This window comes from Hemiscyllium ocellatum, chromosome 28, assembly GCF_020745735.1.
Source record: "Hemiscyllium ocellatum isolate sHemOce1 chromosome 28, sHemOce1.pat.X.cur, whole genome shotgun sequence".
Lineage (NCBI taxonomy): Eukaryota > Metazoa > Chordata > Chondrichthyes > Orectolobiformes > Hemiscylliidae > Hemiscyllium > Hemiscyllium ocellatum.
The window spans coordinates 27,517,165-27,539,680 of NC_083428.1; the positions used below are offsets into that span (position 1 = coordinate 27,517,165).

Here is a 22,516-nt window from a genome sequence, read left to right on the forward strand (position 1 = left end):
AGTTCTTTGGGTTAGAGGTAGAGGTGGGTCTGGTGTGAGTCGAGCGGGTCCACTGGGTCACGGTGTGCAGGCCCAGATCGGACCAGCGCCCACAACTGGTCCTAGTGCAACTTCCGCATTATAGAAATAAACAAATGGTGTTGGAAGTTTCCAGAACACTGGAGAAGGATTCACAGGCCCTGATATACAAGGGATCAAAAATTATGCTTTTCCAGGACTTTTCTGTGGCTATGATCCGCAAGAGGAAGGCCTTTGATGAGGTAAAGAAGAGGCTGAGAGACATGAATATTCAGTACTCTGTAATATATCCGGCAGTGCTACATTTCAGCCATGGAGGGTCTGTGTATAATTTTGACTGATCAGAAAAGCCAAAGGACTTTTTGGACTCTTTTAAATAGACTGGCTGGTTCTAGTAATATGGACAATAGTGTTTTATTTATCTGGTTTTGCTATTTTAATAATCTCAATTTCCTTCTTTCTCCTCTCCGTTGTCTTTCTTCTATTATTCCCTTTTTTCTTTTCTCTTTCTTGGTCTGGGATGGGGGTGGGGTTTGGGTTTTTTTTTAAAATCAGTACTGATCGGGGTCAAAGTAAAGGTGAGACAGGTTGAATGCCCACTTCTAATTTTCTTATTATAAAACACATGGTTTTTTTCTTACTTTTGTTTTACCTGAGTTTGGGGCGTGACATCAGCTAGAAGGAGCCATGGAGGGGTTAGTGGGTAGTGTAAATGCCCAGTATGGGTAAGGGAGAAAGTCTCCTCTTATTTGTTTTATGTATTGGTTCATTGTAGAAGTAGTTTTTAAATGTTTTGCTTTGGTAACTTTTGTAGTTGTGTTTTCTGGTTTATACAAATCTTTTTACAGTTTTCACTCGGCGTGTAATGAGTGGGGCTTTTCCTCTTAGAGGGTTATGGGGTGTCTCAGACAGCTGTGGCTAATTGTTCATTTAAATGATGCGCCTGGGATATTAAGGGGTGTCATCCACCGGTTAAGAGAAATAAGATACTTTAAAGCCTTAGAAAAGAAAGGGTCGATGTAGCCCTGTTACAAGAAATATATTTAGGCAATAAGGAGCATTTTAAGTTAAGCAGGGAGGGTGGCTAGATGTTTTTCTCCTCCTTTAATTCTAAAAGCAGAGGAGTAGCTGTACTCATCCAGAAGAATCACCCGTTTCGGCTGTTAGACCAAATTAATGCCAAATATTAATGGTTTATGATCCTCAAAGCTTTAATACATGGAGAGGAGTACAGGATTTTGAATGTAAATTGTGCCCTGGCACACCCCCTCAAATTTTTAACAGATGCACTTTCCAGGTTGATGGCCCTTGGAGCGCGCCATACTATTATAGGGGGAGATGTTTTAGTCAGCTTATGGGCCCTGAGGTAGACAGGATGTCCAGGGGTCTCGCAGGCATATCCTCGCAATCTAAACAACTGGTGGACGTGTGGAGATGTCTTCACCCTGAGGGTAGGGACTTTACCCTGTTTTCCAACCCACATAAGTGCCACACTAGGGTTCACCTATATTTTGCTCCTCTGGCCTTTTTGGATTCGGTGATGACCTATAGAATTGGGAATGTAGCCATTTCTGTTTATGCAGCAGTGTATCTGGAGGTTAAAGCCAGAGGCAATGGGATAGGCTTGCGGCATTGGTGCATGGATCTTTTCCTCCTGAAGGATGGTAAGGTTACGGAGTATTTTTAGCGGGGATTTAAAATCTTTTGGTACATTTAATTCGGGTACGGACAGTAATCCGTTGCTTTTCTGGGAGACTGCCAAAGCCGATGCAAGGAGTTTGATTATTTCTTACTCAGCGAGTCGGAAGTGGCAGAGAGGAAAGCAGCAGCGTAAGCTTGTGGCCCGGTTGAAGGCAGCCGAGATGACATACTTTAATAGGCTGTCTGTGACCAAGTTGCAGTGGGTTACAGCCCTCAGGGCTGCTCTGAATTCTGCACTCACCCAGACAGCAAAGAGGGAGATCTCCTTTGCGAAACAGAAGTTATTCGAGTACGGTGATAAGCCGGGTAGACACCTGGCATAACTGGCCAGGAAGGAGAGTGTCCCCCAATCTATCACATCCATCAGGGAGTGTGCTGGTTCTCTCACTTGCGATTCCAAAAAGATTAACGCGGCATTTAGGAAATTCTATTCTGAGTTGTTCCAGTCAGAGAGCTGTGAGGACAAGTTGGCAAAGGTGGAGTCCTTTCTTAAGACCATGGACCTCCCAGGTGTAACTTCAGAGCAAGTATCTCCTCTGACAATCCAAGAGATTCAGGAGGTGGTGAGGTAGCTCCAGAGCAATAAAGCGCCTGGCCCAGATGGATTTCAGAGCAAGTTTTATAAGGAGTTTATAAACCTATTGACCAGGTTAATGTTGGACATGTAGAACTATTCATACAGTGAGGATTGCCTCCCTTTCTCTCGAGAGAAGCTAATGTCTACCTTATTCTCAACAGAGGGAAAGCCCCAGAGGATTGTGCTCTGTGCAGGCCCTTATCGCTATTAAACATGGATTTTAAAATTTTGTCAAAAATGCTGGCGTTGAGTTTGGAGAAGGTATTGCTCTCCATTGTAAAGGAAACCAGACAGATTTTATTAAGGGTCACAAGTCCTCTAACAAGATTAGAAGAGTACTGCATTTGGTCCAGGTATGCCAGCAAGGGTCAATTCCAGGCTTGGTAATCTCCCTGGATGCAGAGGAAAGCATTTGATCGGGTGGAGTGGCCGTACTACTTTTATGTCCTGGAATGGTTTGGTCTTGGGGGTTTTTCGCCAGGTGGGTGGCAGTATTATATAGCAACCCCAATCCTAAGGGACCCCAATACAATTGCTCTGGAGGTGGAATCAGGAGGGCATAAAATCACCCTTTTTGCAGATGATGTTCTTTTTCCAATGAACCTACCAATATCTGTGCCCCACGTAATACAAGTGATAAATTTGTTCGGTCCTTTCTCTGGGTATAAAATCAATGTTATGAAGTCGGAGGCCATGCCTTTTGGGGGTTTTGTCGGAGTACCCGATCTTGGGGATGGAATCAGACTCCCTTTCAGGTGGCCACAGGGAGGTTTCCTGTATTTAGACATTTTTATTGCTCTGGCCTTTGATCAATTATACAAAACTGATTTTGTGCAGTTGCTAAAGAAGATAAAACAGGACCTTCAGCATTGGGAGGCTGTTCCAATTTCTTGGTTGGGTAGAGTGGTTCTGGTTAAAATGAATGTTCTTCCTAGTTTATTATACCCCATGCAAATGTTCCCTTTGATGCTGCCTAGACAAGCACTATGGAGGCTTAACAGATGGCTCAGCTCTTTCATCTGGCGCCACAGGCGGCCTCTTATTAAGCTTGCTAAATTGCAGCTCCCGCAGGGGATGGTGGGGGGGGGGGGGTGGACTTTCCAGATTTTAAGAAATATCAATTAAGTTCCCTATTAACCAATGTGACTGGCCTTGCCAGGACCCGAGGTCAATTTGGCTGGATGTTGAGTCCTTCCAGGCAAAATGCCTCCTCATTAATTTATTGTTTATGGACAAGATGAGGACTGACCTGGAGCACTGCAGAAGTCCAATTGTCCTTAACATGGTTAAAGCATGTGACAAAGCTAGGGCAATTTAGAAAAACTTCCCTTTTTACTCCCATAGTAGGAATGCCAGGATTCCAACTGGGATCGATGGATTCTGGATTTAGGCTCTGGGAGTTGAGAGGAGTTTCCTGTTTGGGAGATTTATTTGAGGGGGAGGTCATGATGTCTTTCGATAAGCTGAGCCAGGAACATGAACTGTCTTGGATGGACCGCGTTAGTTATTTTCAGATTTGGGACTTTATGCAGAAAAAGACTACATTATTGGTTAATCCCTATAAGTCTGATGTGGAGAGGAGAGTACTTGGGCCCACAGATACTCTCTCGATCAGTACCCTCTACATTTACTAGGAGGTAGTGTCACATAGAACATTGAACGGCTGTGTGGGATCTGGACTCCGGAATTGGGAGTGGAGATCTTGTTAGAGGCATGGAAGGATATTTGGGAGAACGTGAGGAAGATTTCGATTTGTAATAAGATGTAGGCTGTGCAATTGAAGGTTCTCCACGGGGCTTATTTCGCACCTGAACGGCTTTCGAAACCTAAGGAAGGAGCGTCTCCAATGTGTCCCAAATGTAAAACAGCTATTGGTACTCTTATTCATTGCTTGTGGTCATGCCACAAGCTTCATAGCTATTGGGGCGCTATAGCGAGTATTTTGGAAGGGGTCTTGGGAACAGAGGTCAAGGTAGTTCCGGTGCCCCTCCTCTTGGGCCTGCTGAATCTCCCCTCTTTAGATGCGCATGGAAAGAACCTGTTTAATATCCTTTCATATTGTGCAAGGAAGAATATTCTGAGCTGGATATTGGAAAATTCCCCAGGACTTTCGGGCTGGTGTTGGTTAACTATGGAGCACATCCCCCTGTACTTCCTTGCAAATGTGGGGCACCAGAAAACCGGACTCTTCTATAGGTCGTGGCAGCCCTTTTTGAACTATATGGATGCAGGCTTGTCAGCTATATTGGTCAGGGCCTTTGTGTAATCATGAGAGCTGTGTCTGGTGGGTCAGGGGCCCCTGGGAGGTAGAATCCCAAATGCCAACTGAAGCTCCCGTTAATGGGGAACTTTGGTGGGGTTGCGCTGGGTGTTGTAACTTAATTTAATTTACTTTGCCTTGGTTCAGTCTAATTTAATTTAGTTTATGTTGTCTAATTATTTATTTAATTATTTATTGAATTGTATGGTTGGATTTTTTCTTTTAAACTCTTTGTGGAGTAGAGTAGTAGTTCGTTTATTGTTGTTGGATTGTTATACTATTTTGTAGTTTTATAATTTTGTTAAGTATTCAATCTTTTTTTCAATAAAAATATTTATATAAAAGAAATTAAATTCCGTGTTTGGAATACTGTTCAGTTCTGGGCACTATATATCTCAGGTAAGATATATTGGCCATGCAGGGGGTATAGTGCTGATTTACCAGAATGATCTTAGGACTGAAAGGGGTAAATGATGAGGATAGGTTACATAGTTGAGGCTTGTGTTCACTCAGAAGTGTTTAAAATGATTGGATTGGACACGTAGAGGGAAGCTATTTCCTCTGGTGGGAAACTTGAGGAGGAGGGGGCTACACCTTTTAAAAATTAGAGCATAGCCATTTTGTGGAGTTGGGGGTGATATCAGAAAATTATACAAAGCATAGTTGAAATGTGGAACTGTCCCCTTCCCACTGTGCTACGCGCACAGATACCTGTTGCAGCTGGGGGTCAAATGGAAATTTTAAACTGAGGTCTTATTTTGTTTAGCAGGGACGTTAAAGCTACTGCATTAAGATATTGGTTAGGCATGATGGAAAAGGCTGAATCTTTACCTGTTTCTGTGGTTCTAGATAAATTTAGATGGCACTGACCAAGAAAATTGATCGACCAGTTGAACAGAATACCTTCAGAAATATAAAATGAAACTGTAGATACCATTTTGCAACAATTTAGAAGGATGTGAATCTATTAACTTTCAATATAATGTGTACTCATGACTTCTGTCATCACTAACAGCATAGAGACCGCTCATGGTGCAGTCACAGTGGATTTTGGTTCTACACCAGATATAGATGTCGACAACTTGGACCTTGATAAAATGCCAGAAAAGGAAGAGGTTTCTGATAAAAGTAAGTGTGCTCCTATATTAAGAAGATTCGGTGACTGGTGTAGTACTTTTGTATCTTGTTAATGTATATTTAATGTAATGTCATTTGCATTCCTGGGTTTACTAGATCACAATATTAAACCACAAGACTTGGATTTGATGAGTAACCTATTCCTTATTCTTGCTTTTGGTTTTTTCCAAAACAACAGATCCCAGAGTAGAACGTGTCCTTGGGGCAGTTAATTATTTCAATGCATTGAATCATCTCACCATGTGATCTTCCTTGACAGACGACAGACTGCTGAGCTTGTGTGTTTCTCCTTTTTTTCATCCAGAGAATTAACTGGAAAGATGGAAAATGTTCTTCTGATTAATTGGTCACTAGGGATAGGGTACATTCAGAGCCCAACAGCTAGGATCTGGGGTGGATCAGGAGGAGGGATAGCTATTTTCAAGCTGGGGCCTAGGACAGTGGATCCTGTGATGTCTGTCTCTGTCTCTGGTGGTGACATCCTGCCTCCCTGTCAAGTACAGTAGCGCCTCGACTTACGAACTTAATCCGTTCCAGGACCCGGTTCGCGAACCGAAAAGTTTGTGACCTGAATCAATTTTTCCCATTGTTTGGATAGCGTAAGAATGCTTGGAGGCTGTTCACAGCGCACTCACCAAAGACTAACTGAATGAGATCACGTGGGGTCCCAAGAGCTTTTGCGTTCAGCAAGCGCATAGCAAAGCAGAACAATGAAACCATGTGGTTGCACACGGGCTTTTTGCGTTCGTACCTTCAGTCGTACCTTGAATTTCATACATACGTTGAAGCAAAACTTTGCGTACAGTCCTGTTCGTAAACTGACTTGTTCATGAACGGGGTTGTTCATATGTTGAGGCGCTACTGTATAAGCTGCAGCAGAATGTGCCTGCACTGAGGCAGACATGAATTATTGGCCATCTTCTGGATGAGAGGTTACATTGGGCTCCCATCTCAATGTCAAAGACCTTGCTGAATCTTTTGGGGAAATAAAATAAAAATATATATCTATATATTTATGTTTTCCGTGACCACTGCACATCTCAAAGTGATTTATAACCAACACAGTAAATTTGAAGTGTGACCAATGTGTTTTAGTTGAAGAAGGGAAGGATTTCTTCTGCACACCAGGTAATGTCAACAAAACAGTAGTGTGGCTTTTCCACTGGAGATCATGATATATGTCAGGACCAGTTCACACTTGAGTATTTCCAACTTCCATTTGGAGGTGTTTCTCATGTTCCAATTTTAATCTATTGACATAAAGATCTCAATGGCAATATTAATGCAGTGTTACTCATCCATAGCTACTGTGACTAATAGATTTTTGTTGTTTTTATTCCTATAGCTGCTGCAATTATCTAAGTTGTTTTAAATTCCCTTGAAGTGAGTCCAAACGTTGTCCTGTTGAGCAAAGAAGGGCACCTCAGTGACGTAAACTTACTGTTGGTCTGAGGTCTTTTCAAGGACAAGTAAAAGCAGTCAATTGAAGCCAACTGTTAAATGAAACCAGAGAATTCAGTCCATTGGTTGAAGATTAGTTCAATTCCTGGCAACCACACTTCCCTTCACAATACTGGAGGATGTTGCGTGAGAACTTGATTGTAATCATTTGCATGGATTAGGCTACTTGAAATGTCTTCCATCTGGGTTTATGTCAATGGGTTTCCAGGCAAATGTAAACAGATTTTGTTTTATTTTTAATTAACTCATTTATGCGATTATGTCATTTGTGCAAAGCCAGGCTTGCTCATGACATTCTTGGGGCAGGTTGTTGATAGCTGGCATGTTGCTTTATTGTTATTTCCTGAATCTTTTGATGGGTGTAAGTTAGTAGGTGATACTCCCTAAGTAATGTGGGGCCACTACATTTCACTTCAAAAGTAATTGAGTGGAAATGAAATGGTTTGGATGTGAAAACATAGAAGTGCTTTAGAAATGCAACTTCAGTCTTTCTATTGCCTTAAAGGTTAAAAGTTATTTGTTTCTACAGTGACGAATGATTGTGTTCAATGAGGCAAGCACTGTTTATATGGGAAAGTGCTGGGCATTTGAACTCCTAGTTTCAGCAATAAGTAATTCTGGGTCAGAAAGGAAGAACCACATTTTAGAACCCGATTCTTCTGTTTTGCCCCAAAGGTGAACTCTAATTGAACATTACAACTGAAGACCAATGCTTTGAAATTACATTTTCCATTTCATTGCGCACCAGCCTCCTGTTTTTTCACAGGCATGGAAAATTTGCTTTTAAGTTGAAGAAAGTGGGTCTTTTGAGACCAGAAATGTAAGTCCTTTGTACTGTCACTGCATATCAACAAAAAACACTGGGACTATTTACATTGCGTGAAGACTCTTCTGGGGATCTTTCAAGTTGCTGAGTCTGGAGAATTAAGGGAATGGATGTGGATAATTATTATCTCAGGCTCCCACCCTGAATGTGTGGGATTTCATTGAGCAGTTTGTACAGTTGGTGCATTTTCACTCCTCCCCTTGCTGGGTAGTAGCCAGAAGTCGAACTGCAAGCTGCTTTCCTGCACTTTGTTCAGGCACAAGGCAAGGCCATCGACGAGTGATGATGAAAACACAACATGCGTTTTCTTTGTCAGATGCTTACTTTGGGGAAAGTTTTCAGCTTGAGTCAATATTAGCTGTTTGGTTAATGCTCCATGATAGTTTGGAGAATAGTTAATAGGTTATTATGAAGTGGCCTGTATTGATTTAACAGAAAGGAGTAGTTGGTACACAACGAGCATTTAATTTATGCTCCACTCAAGCCACATGAAGAGAAGGATAGAAAATAATTTTTGTTATTGAATTTATCATGATCAAATCATTTTTTTTTTTGCTTTTTGCTCGTTAATGGGGTGTGGATGTCACTGGGAGGGCATTTTTTTCTCCAACTCTGATTGTCCTTGAGTACAAATGGTATGTTTTGTGTGCAGGTTTATGGTTTTTTAAAAACAGATGCTAGTTTCACTCACCACCACCTGCCTGCTTTAAATTTTAGGGAAGGGAAAATGGAGCATTTGATGGATTAAATTTAATGCTTCTAGGTGTGGTCCATAGAAAATTCCCCTGAAACCAGGTTCAGGAACCTTGGTAGCATTAACCCCCAGATTGGCACTTGGTTCCAGGACTTCTGCCCAAGCCTCCCAAAGCTGACAACCAATCAGAGGGCTGGCAGTTCTTCAGCCTCACTTGCAGCAGAGTGAAGAGCGAAGGAATGTAGGTAAATTAGTTTGACCTCGCTAAGTCCTAGTGAAATGAGTTGGCCTGTATATTTCTCAGGAGGGGGATCACTTTCAATAGGGGGGTGTCCATTCCATTGGTGGGGGTGAGGAGGGGGCATGGTGTACCCTCCACCGATGGCCTAGTGGCCACCCCACCAACCCCAAATGAAGATAGCCTCCCCACGTGGCATAAGGTGGCATGCAGCTGATAGCAATCCTTATAAGTAAGGGGTTGGAATGTTTTTGAGACAGACAGGATTCACTTTTGCCATCAGGTAACCCACAATCTTATTGAATGGGGAAGCAAGCTTCAGGGGCAGAATGATTGACCCCTCTGATTCATATTTTTAGAATACCGGTCGATCCGCTATAACGTTTGTTTCGTCAACGCAAGTTCGCTGTAACGTGATTGACCAATTAGGGACAGTGTTTCTAAAGCACAAATTTTTCAAACGTGCGTTGACTGTAATGCGATTACATAGCCAACATTTTAAGCGTTGTCTCTAAGGCATGATTTTTCTATAATATGGGATTGCACAAGAACACAACCATTACGTTATAGAAGGACTACCTGTACCCTCTTGCATCCCTCCTGATTGTGCAGCTTCATCTCCCTTACCTCCCAACCTCCCCTTTTCAATGCAGCAGTGTTTTGGGACGGGTTAGATTTTAAATGCCCCTGATTAGAGCGTTGATATCTAACCTGTTTGAGCTAGGCAAGAATCATGCTTCCCCAGATACTGTGATGGTTTGGTACCAAATGAAGTTAGCTAGTCTTTATGGTCACAGTTCAAACTAATTCTAAACTGACTTTTGTTGGAAATTTCAACCAGGAGAAATTATGAAATAAATGTTGGGCGGCACGGTGGCACAGTGGCTAGCACTGCTGCCTCAGCGCCTGAGACCCGGGTTCAATTCCCGACTCAGGCGACTGACTGTGTGGAGTTTGCACATTCTCCCCGTGTCTGCGTGGGTTTCCTCCGGGTGCTCCGGTTTCCTCCCACAGTCCAAAGATGTGCGGATCAGGTGAATTGGCCATGCTAAATTACCCGTAGTGTTAGGTAAGGGGTAAATGTAGGGGTATGGGTGGGTTGCGCTTCGGCGGGTCGATGTGGACTTGTTGGGCCGAAGGGCCTGTTTCCACACTGTAAGTCTAATCTAAGTCTAATCTAATCTAAATGTGAAACGTCATTTTGATACATTAATCTGAGTGTGAGATTTATCATATTGCCTTGTCACTTTTTGATGCATTACCTTTGCTCGATGGCTTATCACAGCCAATACAACCAAGACTGGAATCTTGATTTTTCACACAAATTCCACTCAGCTCATCTGGTTCACCCTCTCAGTAATTGTGTGCATCCTGTGATTCCAAAGAGTTTGCTACGTCTCCTCCAGACAGAGGAGCATTCCATTGTTGGGTTTCATTGTCCATCTGTCATCATTCTTGATCTTGGTTTAATTGTATTTGTCATTTATGTTCCTTTATTACTAATGTCATGTTTTAACTTTAAAAGGTGCTCCCGACTAATATGAATGTATCAGGAAATCATATGAATGAATGAATACAAAGCCACCTTTTGTGGTTCTGTTACAAGCTAGTCCTCAGAACTATTGCTGCTGGTGATGATTGAATTTGGTTGGGTATGGTGTTTGTTGAAACTGGATGTGTGAAATGTTAGAGTACAATCTCATGTCTATGTACATTTATTTCCGGAACTTTGCAAAGACTAGTCTGCTACTCAGTGCAAATGCTTCAGCATAATTTCTCAACTGATGTGGACAGGCCTTGATGACTTACAGCCAGTGGAAGCAAAGTCATATCACTAAAACATGCTTGTTGTAATCCCCTTTAGGAGATGTACTACAGATAGTTACACGGAGTTTAGGCTCAACTGGTACAGACTTTTGTACCACCAGGAAGGATGGTGAAGTCAAGCTGAGGATGGATGTTTCCGATGCTCCAGGACAGCCACCAATGACTGTCCACCAGATGTTCACAGAGTCCGTTAGGAAGTACGGGGACTACATCGCTCTTGCATCAAAGCATGGTGAAAACTGGATGAAGCTAACATATAAGCAGTACTATAATGAATGTAGAGGTGCTGCAAAAAGCTTTCTGAAGGTAGACAGCACTAATATTTTCTGCATGTGCAAACCCTGCCAGTTCAGAGTATATTATTGCTTTTTAATTATATGGAAAATTAATGGTTAAAAATCTAATCTAATTCATGAATCTAGCTGTTAAATGGCCATACTAAAATAAGCAAAGTTTGTGATGTGGCAATGTACATTTTTCTTCAGGTTACATGCTTCAAATTCATAGCAGCTGCAAGTGGCAGTCACATGCCCCCACACCGTTCAATAGTGGCTGCTTACTTCTGGTTCACCCCAAGTCCCAAGGCTGGACAGATGGAAGAGACCAGTTAATGCAGGGAGGGAGAGTGTTCTTATTCTGACTTCATTTTCCAAAATCATTTTCCTGATGTTTAGGGGCCATTGTTTTCTCTCTATGGGGCTGAAAAATGTGTTTTGACTGGTGGCTGAGCAAAATCAAGACAGGGTGTACCCATCAGATCATGCAGGTTGCAATACCACTCCAGTGCAACTTCCGGAGTCTTTTCTGTAACTGGTCGAGGGAATTCAATGTGGCGAGTGTGGTGATGGAAAAGCACAAGCAGGTCAGCATCCGAGGAGTAGGAGAATCAATGTTTCGGGCAAAAGTCCTTCATCAGGAATGAAGCTATGAGCCAAGGGGATGGAGAGATAAATGGGAGGGAGGTGGGGCTAGGGTGAAGGTAGCTGAGAGTGCGAGAGAGGTGGGGGTGATGGTGATAGGTCAGAGAGGAAGGTGGAGCAGATAGGTGGGAAGGAAGATGGGCTGGTCATGAGGGCGGTGATGAGTTGGAAGATTGGAACTGGGATAAGGTGGGGGAAGGGGAAACAAGGAAACTGGTGAAATCCACATTCCTCTGTGGTTGGAGGGTCCTGAGGTGGCGTTCTTCCTCCAGGGATTGGGTGGTTAAGGTTTGCGATGGAAGCAGCCCAGGACCTGCATGTCCTTGGCAGAATGGGAGGGGGAGTTTAGGTGTTCGGCCACAGGTCAGTGGGATTGGTTGTTGCGGGTGTCCCGGAAATGTTCTCTGAAGCGCTCTGCAAGTAGGCGCCTGTCTCCCCAGTGTAGAGGAGATCACATCAGGAACAATGGATACAGTAAATGACATGTGTGGAAGTGCATGTAAAGATCTGATGTATGTGGAAGGCATCTTTGGGGCCTTGGGCAGAGGGGGAGTGGGGGGGAAGGGGGAAGGTGTGGGCGCAGGTTTTACAATTCTCCTCCTCGGATGCTGCCTGACTTGCTTTGCTTTTCCAGCACCACAGTCTCGACTCTGATCTCCAGCATCTGCAGCTCTCACTTTCTCCTCAGAGATTCAATATTGAAATTTGAGTATACTCATTTCAATTCAATTTCAAGAGCTAACCAAAGATACTGACCAATTTTAGCATTGTCCCAACCATCTTTGCAGATCACATGCAAGTTTCTGCCTTTCTTATTTTGTTCTCCTAGCTCCCATTTATACCTGTAACATTGATCCCAGTTTGTTTTCCTGAATAGCATTCACTTTCCCATTCTCAGCCCTCTAACTCCACCTGAATTGCCTATTTCAGGTTCCAGAGGTTGTAAGTGGTTTTCTACTTGTTTGATGAAAAAAACCATTGTACAGGTCCTTTCCAGTTCTAGGTACCTTTTTAATCAACCTATTCCTATAAGCTATGATGCACCTCTGGAGTAAGTGGGAGTTGAACCCAGACCTTCATAGTTCAGAGGTAGGAACACTATGATTTCACCCTAAAAGACCTCCTCTCCCAAATTTTATATCCACAAGTGTTCAGTTGTGGGCAAGAACATTTTATTTGCCCTAACCAAATCACCCATGGTATCTTTTTCATAAATTAACCACCACCAGGGAACCTCATCACTTCTCCTCTAGTTTACAATGAAGTCTCCATCTGCATCCACTCGACATCCCAAATCAATCAACAGCTTATTTCTGTGCAGCTCAGCAACCCAAAACTATTGCATGGAGTGTTATGGAGATCCAAACCTGCTACAGTGACTAAATGGTGTTGGATAGTCTACCTGCTTTTAAAATTGAAGTAATGTTTGCTTATTGTGAAAACAACTTATTTCTTGTGTGTTTTGCGGACTGCAATGTGTTTATTTGTACATGAAGTACCTTCGCGAAGACTCTATTTTGTTTAATATCTGCGTTTATTTGCAGCTTGGACTCCAACGTTTCCACGGTGTTGGAATCCTGGGTTTCAATGCTCCAGAGTGGTTCATTGCAGATATCGGAGCAATCTTGGCAGGGTATGGCTCGGTTGATTGATTAGACTGGGTTAGCAGAAATTGTAGTCTTTTATGAGAATCACTTTGTTGCTGCGTGCAATGTAGCTCTCTTCCAATTTGCCTTTCTTTTGCACTAAAAAACAACCAGTCATTTCAATGTGGCATCCCTCCGGTACCTATCCAAATGTTCATCTTGCATGTATGAATCTTAATACTAAGTGTAAGCAAACCTCTTCAAACCCATTTTGATCTTTCCTTGAAGTTAATGTGTGTTAACTCAGTTGTTGGTCGGCTGTCACAGATTTCGTACAATGGAGAAAAAGGGCATTCAGACAATTTTCTCTGCACTGGTTCTCTTGGAATGATAATAAGTAAAAATGATCATTCTCCCGGTTATCCCCCGAAGATCAGTCCCTTTCAAATAAAAGTGTAACTCCCTTCTGAATGCTACTACCACAGTCTTGGACAGTCCATTCCAGAACTTAAGCTCTTACACACAGCAAGTTGTTTTCTTCAGGCTTCTTTCATTAATTACTTTAAAACTGCGCCCTCTTGTTCTCAATCCTTTTAACAAGAGGAAATCGTTTCTCCCTGTCGACCCCATTCAAGCTCCTTGTTGATTTGAATATCCCTATCAATCTCCTCTCAGCCTTCGGGAGGTACAGGGGCTGAGTGGTTAGCACTGCTGCCTCGCAGCACTAGAGACCCAGGTTCGATTCCATCCTCTGGCAACTGTCTGCATGAAGTTTGCGCATTGTCCCAGAGTCTGTATAGATTTCCTCCCACAGTCCAAAGATGTACAGGTTAGGTGGATTGGCCATATTAAACTGCCCATTATGGCCAGGCTGGGTGGGTCAGCCATTGGGAAAATGAAGGGTTATGGGAATGGGTCTGGGAGTGATGCTTTTCAGACCTTTAGTGACTCGATGGGCTGAGTGGTCTGCTTCCACACTGTGTAGATTCTATGATTCTCTTCAAGGAAACCTTCACAATCCACTTCCATAACTGGATTCCTCTTCCCTGGTATGATTCTGACAAATCTGTCTTCTGCACCCTCGCCAACATCTTCACATCCATCCTCAAGTGTGATGTCTACAACCTTTCAATTTCGAATGTACTACATAAAGCTACTGTATGTCATTCCCAGATCATTTTAAAGTGGATATTATTATCTAATCAACAATCCAGAAGAAGATCCCTACTTGCTTCCTGTTTCTAAAGTGACATTGTTGATCCTTATGTTTAATTAGATTGGCCAAGTCTTAAAAGGGGGCTGTGGTGGCCGGATCAGACACGAAATCTGCAAGGTCCAGTCCCAAGAAGCAGTTCACTGGATCTTTGAGAGGTTGTTACATACCTCTTGAGCAGATGGGACTTGAATTGGATTCTCCTAGCTCAAAGGTTTGGACACAACCACTATGCCACATGAGCCCCCATCACTGGATCTTTTGTGCTTGTCAACTGGTGTGGCAAATTGCACATAAAGGGGTGTTAATGGCCCGATTTTACCTCCGTAATATTGAGCTTCCAATCTTGCAATAGCAGCTGGACGTCCAGTGTTCCCTACATCCCTGTCACCATGCCTTCAGACCTGAGGACCAATGGCTGGGGTGATGGAGTTTGTGCACCTCCTCAGCAGACTTAGCTCTCCATGACAGCCCGATGGTCACACCTGCAGTCTCAGGGCGATGAAGACCTCCCATGTACCTGTCTGCCAGAGGCAATGGTGAGAATGGAAGAGGGAGTGAACCTTGGTAAGAGGTGTGAAGCTTTGGCAGAGACAAAGTGTGGCACTTACCCTTGGCGAACAGAGAAGGTCATTGACATTCTTAGGACACTGCTGGTCATGCCTCCTCGCTGTTGAGATGGCATTGACCTGAATAGTGACCTTGGATCAGGCTGCCAGGGGGTCAGATGATGTGGCCTCCACTGCCAGCCCTTTGGAAAGTGAACTCTTCCATATCCCTCCCTTCACCAGGAGCTCCTGGTCCCTGTCAAAGAATTGCTGCACCATCTTCCCCTCCTGTGACAGATTCAGCTCCCATCCTTGCCCAAGAAGGACAGCTTCAGAATGCTGGTGCACAGAGGCTTTTTAAAAATGGGGTGGTTGCCAGGGTTAGTGGTTTTTTGGCAGATATTTGGTGAGTAGCTTGAGAATATGAAGGATGCTGTAGAGCTAGGGTAAGGAGTCAATGAGATGAGTTTAGTAAGACGCCATCAAAAATATCATAAGGTAAGAAATACAATCGGTCATCCAGCCTATCGAGCATGCCCCACTGATCTATAAAATCATGGTGATCTGCCCCAGGCACCAACTCCTCTTTTGTGCTAACTTTTCATTGCCCTCAGCTCCCTAAAAATCCATCCCCTCTTTTCTGTGATCTACACTGCACAGCTCTCTTGAATGGAATCTCACAACAACAGTTCGATCAAAAACTCATCCGAAGCCAAAGAAAATGTAAGATTCAGTCACTTATATTTTCGTCTTATTGTATATAAACTCAACAAATTGTTAATGATGGTGAAGAAAGTACCAAAACGATTTGACTCATCTGAACCAAATTTTAAAAGTTAACCGGTAGCTACATGGAAAGTAAATTCACGAGCCTAACTGTACTCAGATCTTTGTGTTTAAACAAAAGTAAACAGCAAAATGTTGTGTAGGGCATTGACTCTGAGTCCAATTCCCCTTTGAGTTTCTTTCTTGTGAGTCATAGTCTACGGATGTGCCTCATGCATATATAAACATTAATTAAAAATGTTTGCTGATAACAGTATGTTGATGCTGCTTCTCACAGCTGCTGAGGGTTCCACGGCACAACCGTTCTTCCCTCTGGGTACGTGAATGTAATAAACGTCTGAAGTACTTTCATTCCAGCCTGCTTTTATCACATTCCGGAAGACACTAAATTGCACCCTTTGCCAAAAGTCTGATGAGCAAACATCCTGTTCTTTTCTATCTCTTTTCCTTTCTTTGTTTCTTTTGCCCTTTATTCTCTCCACTGTCTTGTTTCTCCCTTATCCAACATTTTTCTGTTGTCCTTCCCCTAACCTTTTCTCTCTCTTCCCCCCCTCTCTCTCTCTCTTCCCCCCCTCTCTCTCTCTCTCTCTCTCTCTTCCCCCCCTCTCTCTCTTCCCCCCCCCCCCCTTCTGTCTGTTCTTTAATTTTCTTTTCTTCATTCTCATTCATTCTCTCTTTGTAATATACCTAGAGATGTGAGATTCCACTGATGACTATAACATTTGATGTATAAATAGCAACAGTTTCAGAACTTGTACCTCCTGGCATGTCCTGTTTACAGACTCTCCCAAGTCTCCACAGGAACAGCAGGTTAAATATCAAGGTGAACACATAAAAGAAAATGCCTAATCACCCCACACTATTACCGTTCACCATAAACAATATATTCATTCAGCAACTAACACTCCATTACAGTTCTGACCTTGATAAGTTTGGGATTAACTTTGAAAGTAACTTGGGACAATAATAAGTTGTAAAAGAGGTGAGTGTGTTCACGGGCAAAGTTTGAAAATAAAAGGACTGCAAATAAATTACAAAACCAAACCATGAACAAGTAGGAAAACAAATAACAAAAAGGATCCTCTGGGCACAGAGAAAGATGTTAAAGATAGAGCCACACATAAGGACTGAGCAATGTAAATGCACAGCTTACTATAAAGAAATGACAGAAGTACCAAAGAACCATCTTGTCTTTGATGTTGCTAATAAAGGAATAGGCATTTCATTAAAGGATGAGTTTACAAGGAATATCGGTGGAGTAGTGAAGAAAGTTTGTAAATTGATTTTTATCAAAACTGAAAGAAGGCACAATCCCAGATCCAAATGGTATGCCAATTAATATATATTTGAAGAAATTAAGAAGGGGATAACAAAGGTATTTGTCGAGAAGTCCAGAGAATGCCAGAGGACTGACAAACCGCTCAATATAAAGATGGGGACTAAAGATTAGTCACCTTAACCGTGGTAAGAAAAGTACTGCAGTGTATATGGAAAGAAGTGATTCTTTCTAAGAAGTTTTTTTTAAAATTAGCATGGGCAAAAAATAAAACCGGACAATGCTGATAATCTCATAATTTGGAGATGCTGGTGTTGGACTGGGGTGTACAAAGTTAAAAATCACACAACAGGTTATAGTCCAACAGGTTTATTTGGAAGCACTAGCTTTCGGATCGCCGCTCCTTCATCAGGTGGTTGTGGATGACAATTGTGTCCTCCACAACCACCTGATGAAGGAGCAGTGCTCTGAAAGCTAGTGCTTCCAAATCAATCTGTTGCTCTATAACCTGGTGTTGTGTGATAATCTCATACCTAAATTTTCAAAAGCCTTTGTGAAAATACCATTCTATCTTGTATCATGGTCAGCTTAAAACAAAAGTAAGGGCATTTGCAGTCAATGAACAAATATTTGAAAAGCAAATAAATTGACTAAGAACTGGAATGCAGTGTAAAAGTAAAAGATAATGTGGAGGAAGGTAGGCGATGATGTTCCAAAAAGTCAGTGCAGGAATCATTGTAATTATTAATTTATATTAATGACCTCAAGTGGAAGTAAATAACTCTCAATTTGCATATGATGATAAATTCGGAATCCAGTTAACTTTGAAGAAGAAACACAAGAAATAATTAGAAAACTTGCTGACTAGGCAGTTCTTAGTAAATACATTTGAATGTAATTCAAGGTATATAATCTGACCTTCATAGCTTTGTAAAATCCTTCCTAGTGCAGAGTTAGCTATAACTGAGAATATGAACCAGTTGATCCTTAGTCCTGCTGCTGATTCTCTCTCTTGTGCCCTTCATTTATTTAAATGGTCTCAGAGTTGCAGGTCCCCATTTCTCTCTCCATTATTCAGTACAAGTGATTGCAGTCATTCTGATGAATTTATCTGATTTTTTGGGGTGAGGTGGGGGAGTGGCCACTGAAACAGTTGCTGATTTTCTGAGCCTTGCATTTCTAAAGATTTTCTTTCCTCTTTTTCATACAGTGGATTGGCCGTTGGAATCTACACTACAAATTCTCCTGAAGCTTGTCAATATGTAGCAAGTGATAGTGAAGCTAATGTCTTGGTTGTGGAGAACAACAAGCAACTACAGAAGATCTTGCAGGTTTGTGGGCTATACATTAAATTGTTCAGTGAATGAAGTTTTGTTATAAAAGGAAAAAACATATTCTTACATGAATTAGTAATTATTTCCTGTATGTGTTAGCTAATGTCTGTAACATTTAGGCTTGTGTTCTTTTAAACCAAATATGTTTAAAAGATTAATCAATGCTAGCGATATCATGCATATACCTATTCTGATCAGTGCACTGTATTACTTGAGAATACCATGTAAATTTTACATTCTACCATTTTGTATCAACCTCTCTATTTGTGCTCATGCACTCTCTCTCATGTTTATCTTTGTTGTATTTACCCAATGCCTTTGTTTTCTATTCTTACTACTTTACACTCATTTAGATTAGATTACTTACAGCAAAGTGGCCCTTTGGCCCAACAAGTCCACACCGACCCACCAAAGCGCAACCACACACAGACCCACTCCCCTACATTTACCCCTTCACCTAATTTAGCATGGCCAATTCACCTAACCTGCACATTTTTGGACTGTGGAAGGAAACCCACGCAGATGCGGGGAGAATGTGCAAACTCCACACAGTCAGTCGCCTGAGGCAGGAATTAAACCCGGGTCTCTGGCTAACCACTGTGCCACTGTGCCTCCCAGCTATGGAGAGCTGTAACACACTAGCAGGCAGTGTGTCAGTTCCAAGCCAGTAGTTTTCCCCACTCATCCAACTCTCCTCTTCTGGACGAACATCAAACCCTTTTCGATCTTTTCAATAATCGAACTTTTTCCTTTGAAAGTGATATATTATTTTCACTGTGATTTGTGACCAAATATTCCAAAGTACCTGCTATGTGTAGAATTTTGTTTCTAATCTTGATTCTTTCCATGATTATCTCAAACATTCTTTCTTACAATTTAGCTAACTGTTGAGATTGTGGTGTCTCAAGTTGAAATCTTCTGGTATTATTGATCATTTATTAAGAAAATTATGTATGTCTGTGAAAGAATTGAGATTTTGCATTCTAATATCAAGGACCTTTTTGCCCCTTGATGGAATATGATCGCATGCATATTTTGTGCATATGTTTGTACTCTTTGGGTCTTGCGTGCAGGTAATACGTAACTCTTTATTTTCAGATTCAGGATCAGCTTCCACACTTAAAAGCAATAGTACAGTACAAGGACGAACTGAAGGATAAGAGACCAAATCTTTACACTGTAAGTATATCCAAGATTGAGCCAAAGAAACTTTGCTACTTATTTATTCCAATCCAGTGTAGAATTCAAATAATTGAAGCAGTTTATTCTTATTATGTAACGACAGCAAAAAATGTTTTAAACAATGTTGGCCTCAAAATCTCTGGCACTTATAACTAGCTGCTTGACAGCATTAACATTCCCCTGCAAGTAATTGACAATCATACTTTGCATTCTCTGCATATTTCACCTACCAGGCAGAGGTTAGTCAGTGAACAAAGAAAGGTTTGAAGCAATGTGACCCACACTGAGATAAGGTCAGCAACATTACATTAAACAGAATTGATTGGGTATTTATAAATGGAGAATCTAGAAGGAAACAAACTGAAGAGTTGGAATTGATAACTGCCTGGTCATATTTAAAGACACCTCCTGTGCTGTCAGTTTGATGGTTACGGCGAGCACTTCAGGTTGCTCCGTGGAAATGTTCTCCTGTCCTGGTCTGCTGTCACTATCCAATTCTGAATAATGTTGCTCCGACTTTACATGAAATCAAATCTCCTATTTGGGAGCTCATGTGACGTGCGTGGGACATCTTTTCAGGTTATGGCTGAACAGAGCACTATGATTGCTGACTTTGTGTGCTACGTTGCCTACCTTGATCATTTTTATTTGTGTTGTCATCCAGCATTTCTATTGTGTATGAATTATTGTACAGTAAAATTATAAAACATGCAAAGTTTTTACAGTTGGGAGTTGTATACTACATTTGCATCATGTTACTGGTGTAGCTAAACGACAAGAGAGCTAATATCGTTGAAATATGATTGTGGACACTATTGAATTGTTGCCTGTTATAAATGTCAGATTGACATTAGGGACTACATTACAGTGGCATTTTAAGGTTGTGTCTATGATTATGAAGAGAGCAATAAGCTCAGTATTGCAGGGGATTTTAAAAAAACACTGTCAAAGCACTAATCAGGACAATTCAGATGAATGCTAAGAGAAAGGGAAAACTTTATACTGTATGAAGTATAAAGTGCTGATTGGTTAGCAAGTGGACGTGGGTACCGTTGTTGGCTTGGAAAATATGTCTCAATAATGATTGATAGTTAACTGCTGGCTTTGTTTAATTTTTAAACCAGGCAAGTTGATTCTGGTCAGGCTAATATAGCCTAAGGAGTTAAACAGCAAATGGCTGTCACCTACTTTGTTGAGTTCAAATAGGTGCAGTGCATGCAAATGTCTTTCTGTCTGCAAAGTACAGGCTCCATGTCTTAATATATGTAGCTTCCAGCACATACAAGTGCACTATACAATGAGCCTGACTGACAATTCTCAATTGTTTGTCAGTGTAATTCTTCACACACACTTACTCACACACACTCCTCATGAGTGCAATACAAAGACCGTCAACAAAGTGTGCCTCTTGTTCAGCAGTACTCTGGATTATACTACCAAATAACCAGTTACAATACAAGTATTTAACCTTGGAACAGTAGAGGTTGAAGGATTAGGACTCAGAGCAGTGGGGCTTGAAGGACAGTATGTAGATCAAGTTTAAGATATCTGTTAACAAAGTGCAGAATAAGTGGATTCTGTGAAGGGTAATGTGGGGAAAGGACAGCAATGGAAGTAAGCTAGAGGGAAAGGATTAAAAACAACATTTATTTCTAGCTTATAAATTATTGATTAACATTGCCAACCAAGTCAAATGGAAAATCAAAGTAACGAATGTATCAGAAAAGAAACTGTTTGATAAAACTAAATAGAAAATGAGGTTCGGAAAGCCTGTTTGTTTTTTGAAAAATATAAAGAATTCCTAAACCTACCTGTTGTGACTTATATGTAGAAAAGCTGTTGGAACTTTTTCAAAGGTAACACAATAACAAGCATAAAGCATTGATACCTGACTTTATTTTCAGTGTTTATTGAGGCTGTGTGGAAATTGAATTTCTTTGTAGGGGGTTAGGGTGCTGGGTGGGGCAATGGAGGAAATGAGAATTGAATTGGAAGTTTCAGAAAAGGTGAGTAACTGATGATCTAAGGAGACTGATAGACCACAAGGCACAAGTAAATTCAATACAGGAATGTTTTTTTAAAAAAAAACAAGTGACATGATGGCTCAGTGGTTAATATTGCTGCCTTGCAGCACTAGAGATCCAGGTTCAATTCCAGCCCTCGGTGAATGTCCATGCGGAGTTTGCATGTTCTCCCCATGTCTGTGTGGGTTTCCTCTGGATGCTCTGGTTTCCTCCCACAGTCCAAAGATGTGCAGGTTAGATGGATTGGCTGTTAAATTGCTGTTGTGTCCAGACATGTGTTGGTTAGTTAAGTGGATTAGCTGTGGAAAATGCAGGGTTACAGGGATAAGGGTAGAGGGGGGAGTCTGGGTGTAGTGTTCTTCAGAGAGATGATATGGACTTGCTGGGGCAAATGGCCTGTTTCTACACGCTGGGGATTCTCCAATTTTCTCGTCTGTGAACAACTATATCTAAGGAATCTCTGGAAATTGGACTGGTGCCTAAGGTTTGGACAGTAGCTCATGGACCGAAACGAACATAACACTGCACCCTATGACCTGCTCTGGATAAAGTATTACAGGACATTCTGAAAAGGAAAGTGAAATGTCTATACAGATTTGGCACAGCACAGGAAGCCAACTTGGGCTTAATGTGTCTGACCAATTTTACTGGAGTGTTTTTAGATGAGATTTCCTACAGTGTGGAAACAGGCCATTTGACCCAATCAGTCCACACAGACCCTTTGAAGATAACCCACCCAGACCCATTCTCTTACAATTACCCTGACTAATGGATATAACATTATGGGCAATTTAGCATGGCCAATTCATCTGATCTGTATATCTTTGGACTGTGGAAGGAAACTGGAGCACCCGGAGGAAACCCATGCAGACACAGGGGTGGCCGTGGTGGGGGGAGGAGGTGGAAGA

At 41.8% G+C, this 22,516-nt stretch overlaps 1 protein-coding gene across 2 annotated transcripts in view; it reads left to right on the plus strand.

Moving 5' to 3' along the window:
- The window catches only part of acsbg2 (acyl-CoA synthetase bubblegum family member 2), a 55,019-nt gene that overhangs the window by 14,011 nt on the left and 18,492 nt on the right, over positions 1-22,516 (plus strand). For both annotated transcript variants that reach the window (XM_060846122.1, XM_060846123.1), the window contains exons 3-7: positions 5,572-5,684; positions 10,777-11,045; positions 13,204-13,292; positions 18,279-18,399; positions 19,501-19,581. In XM_060846122.1, coding sequence (XP_060702105.1) covers positions 5,572-5,684; positions 10,777-11,045; positions 13,204-13,292; positions 18,279-18,399; positions 19,501-19,581 — 673 coding nt within the window. The remainder of the gene's footprint in view (positions 1-5,571; positions 5,685-10,776; positions 11,046-13,203; positions 13,293-18,278; positions 18,400-19,500; positions 19,582-22,516) is intronic.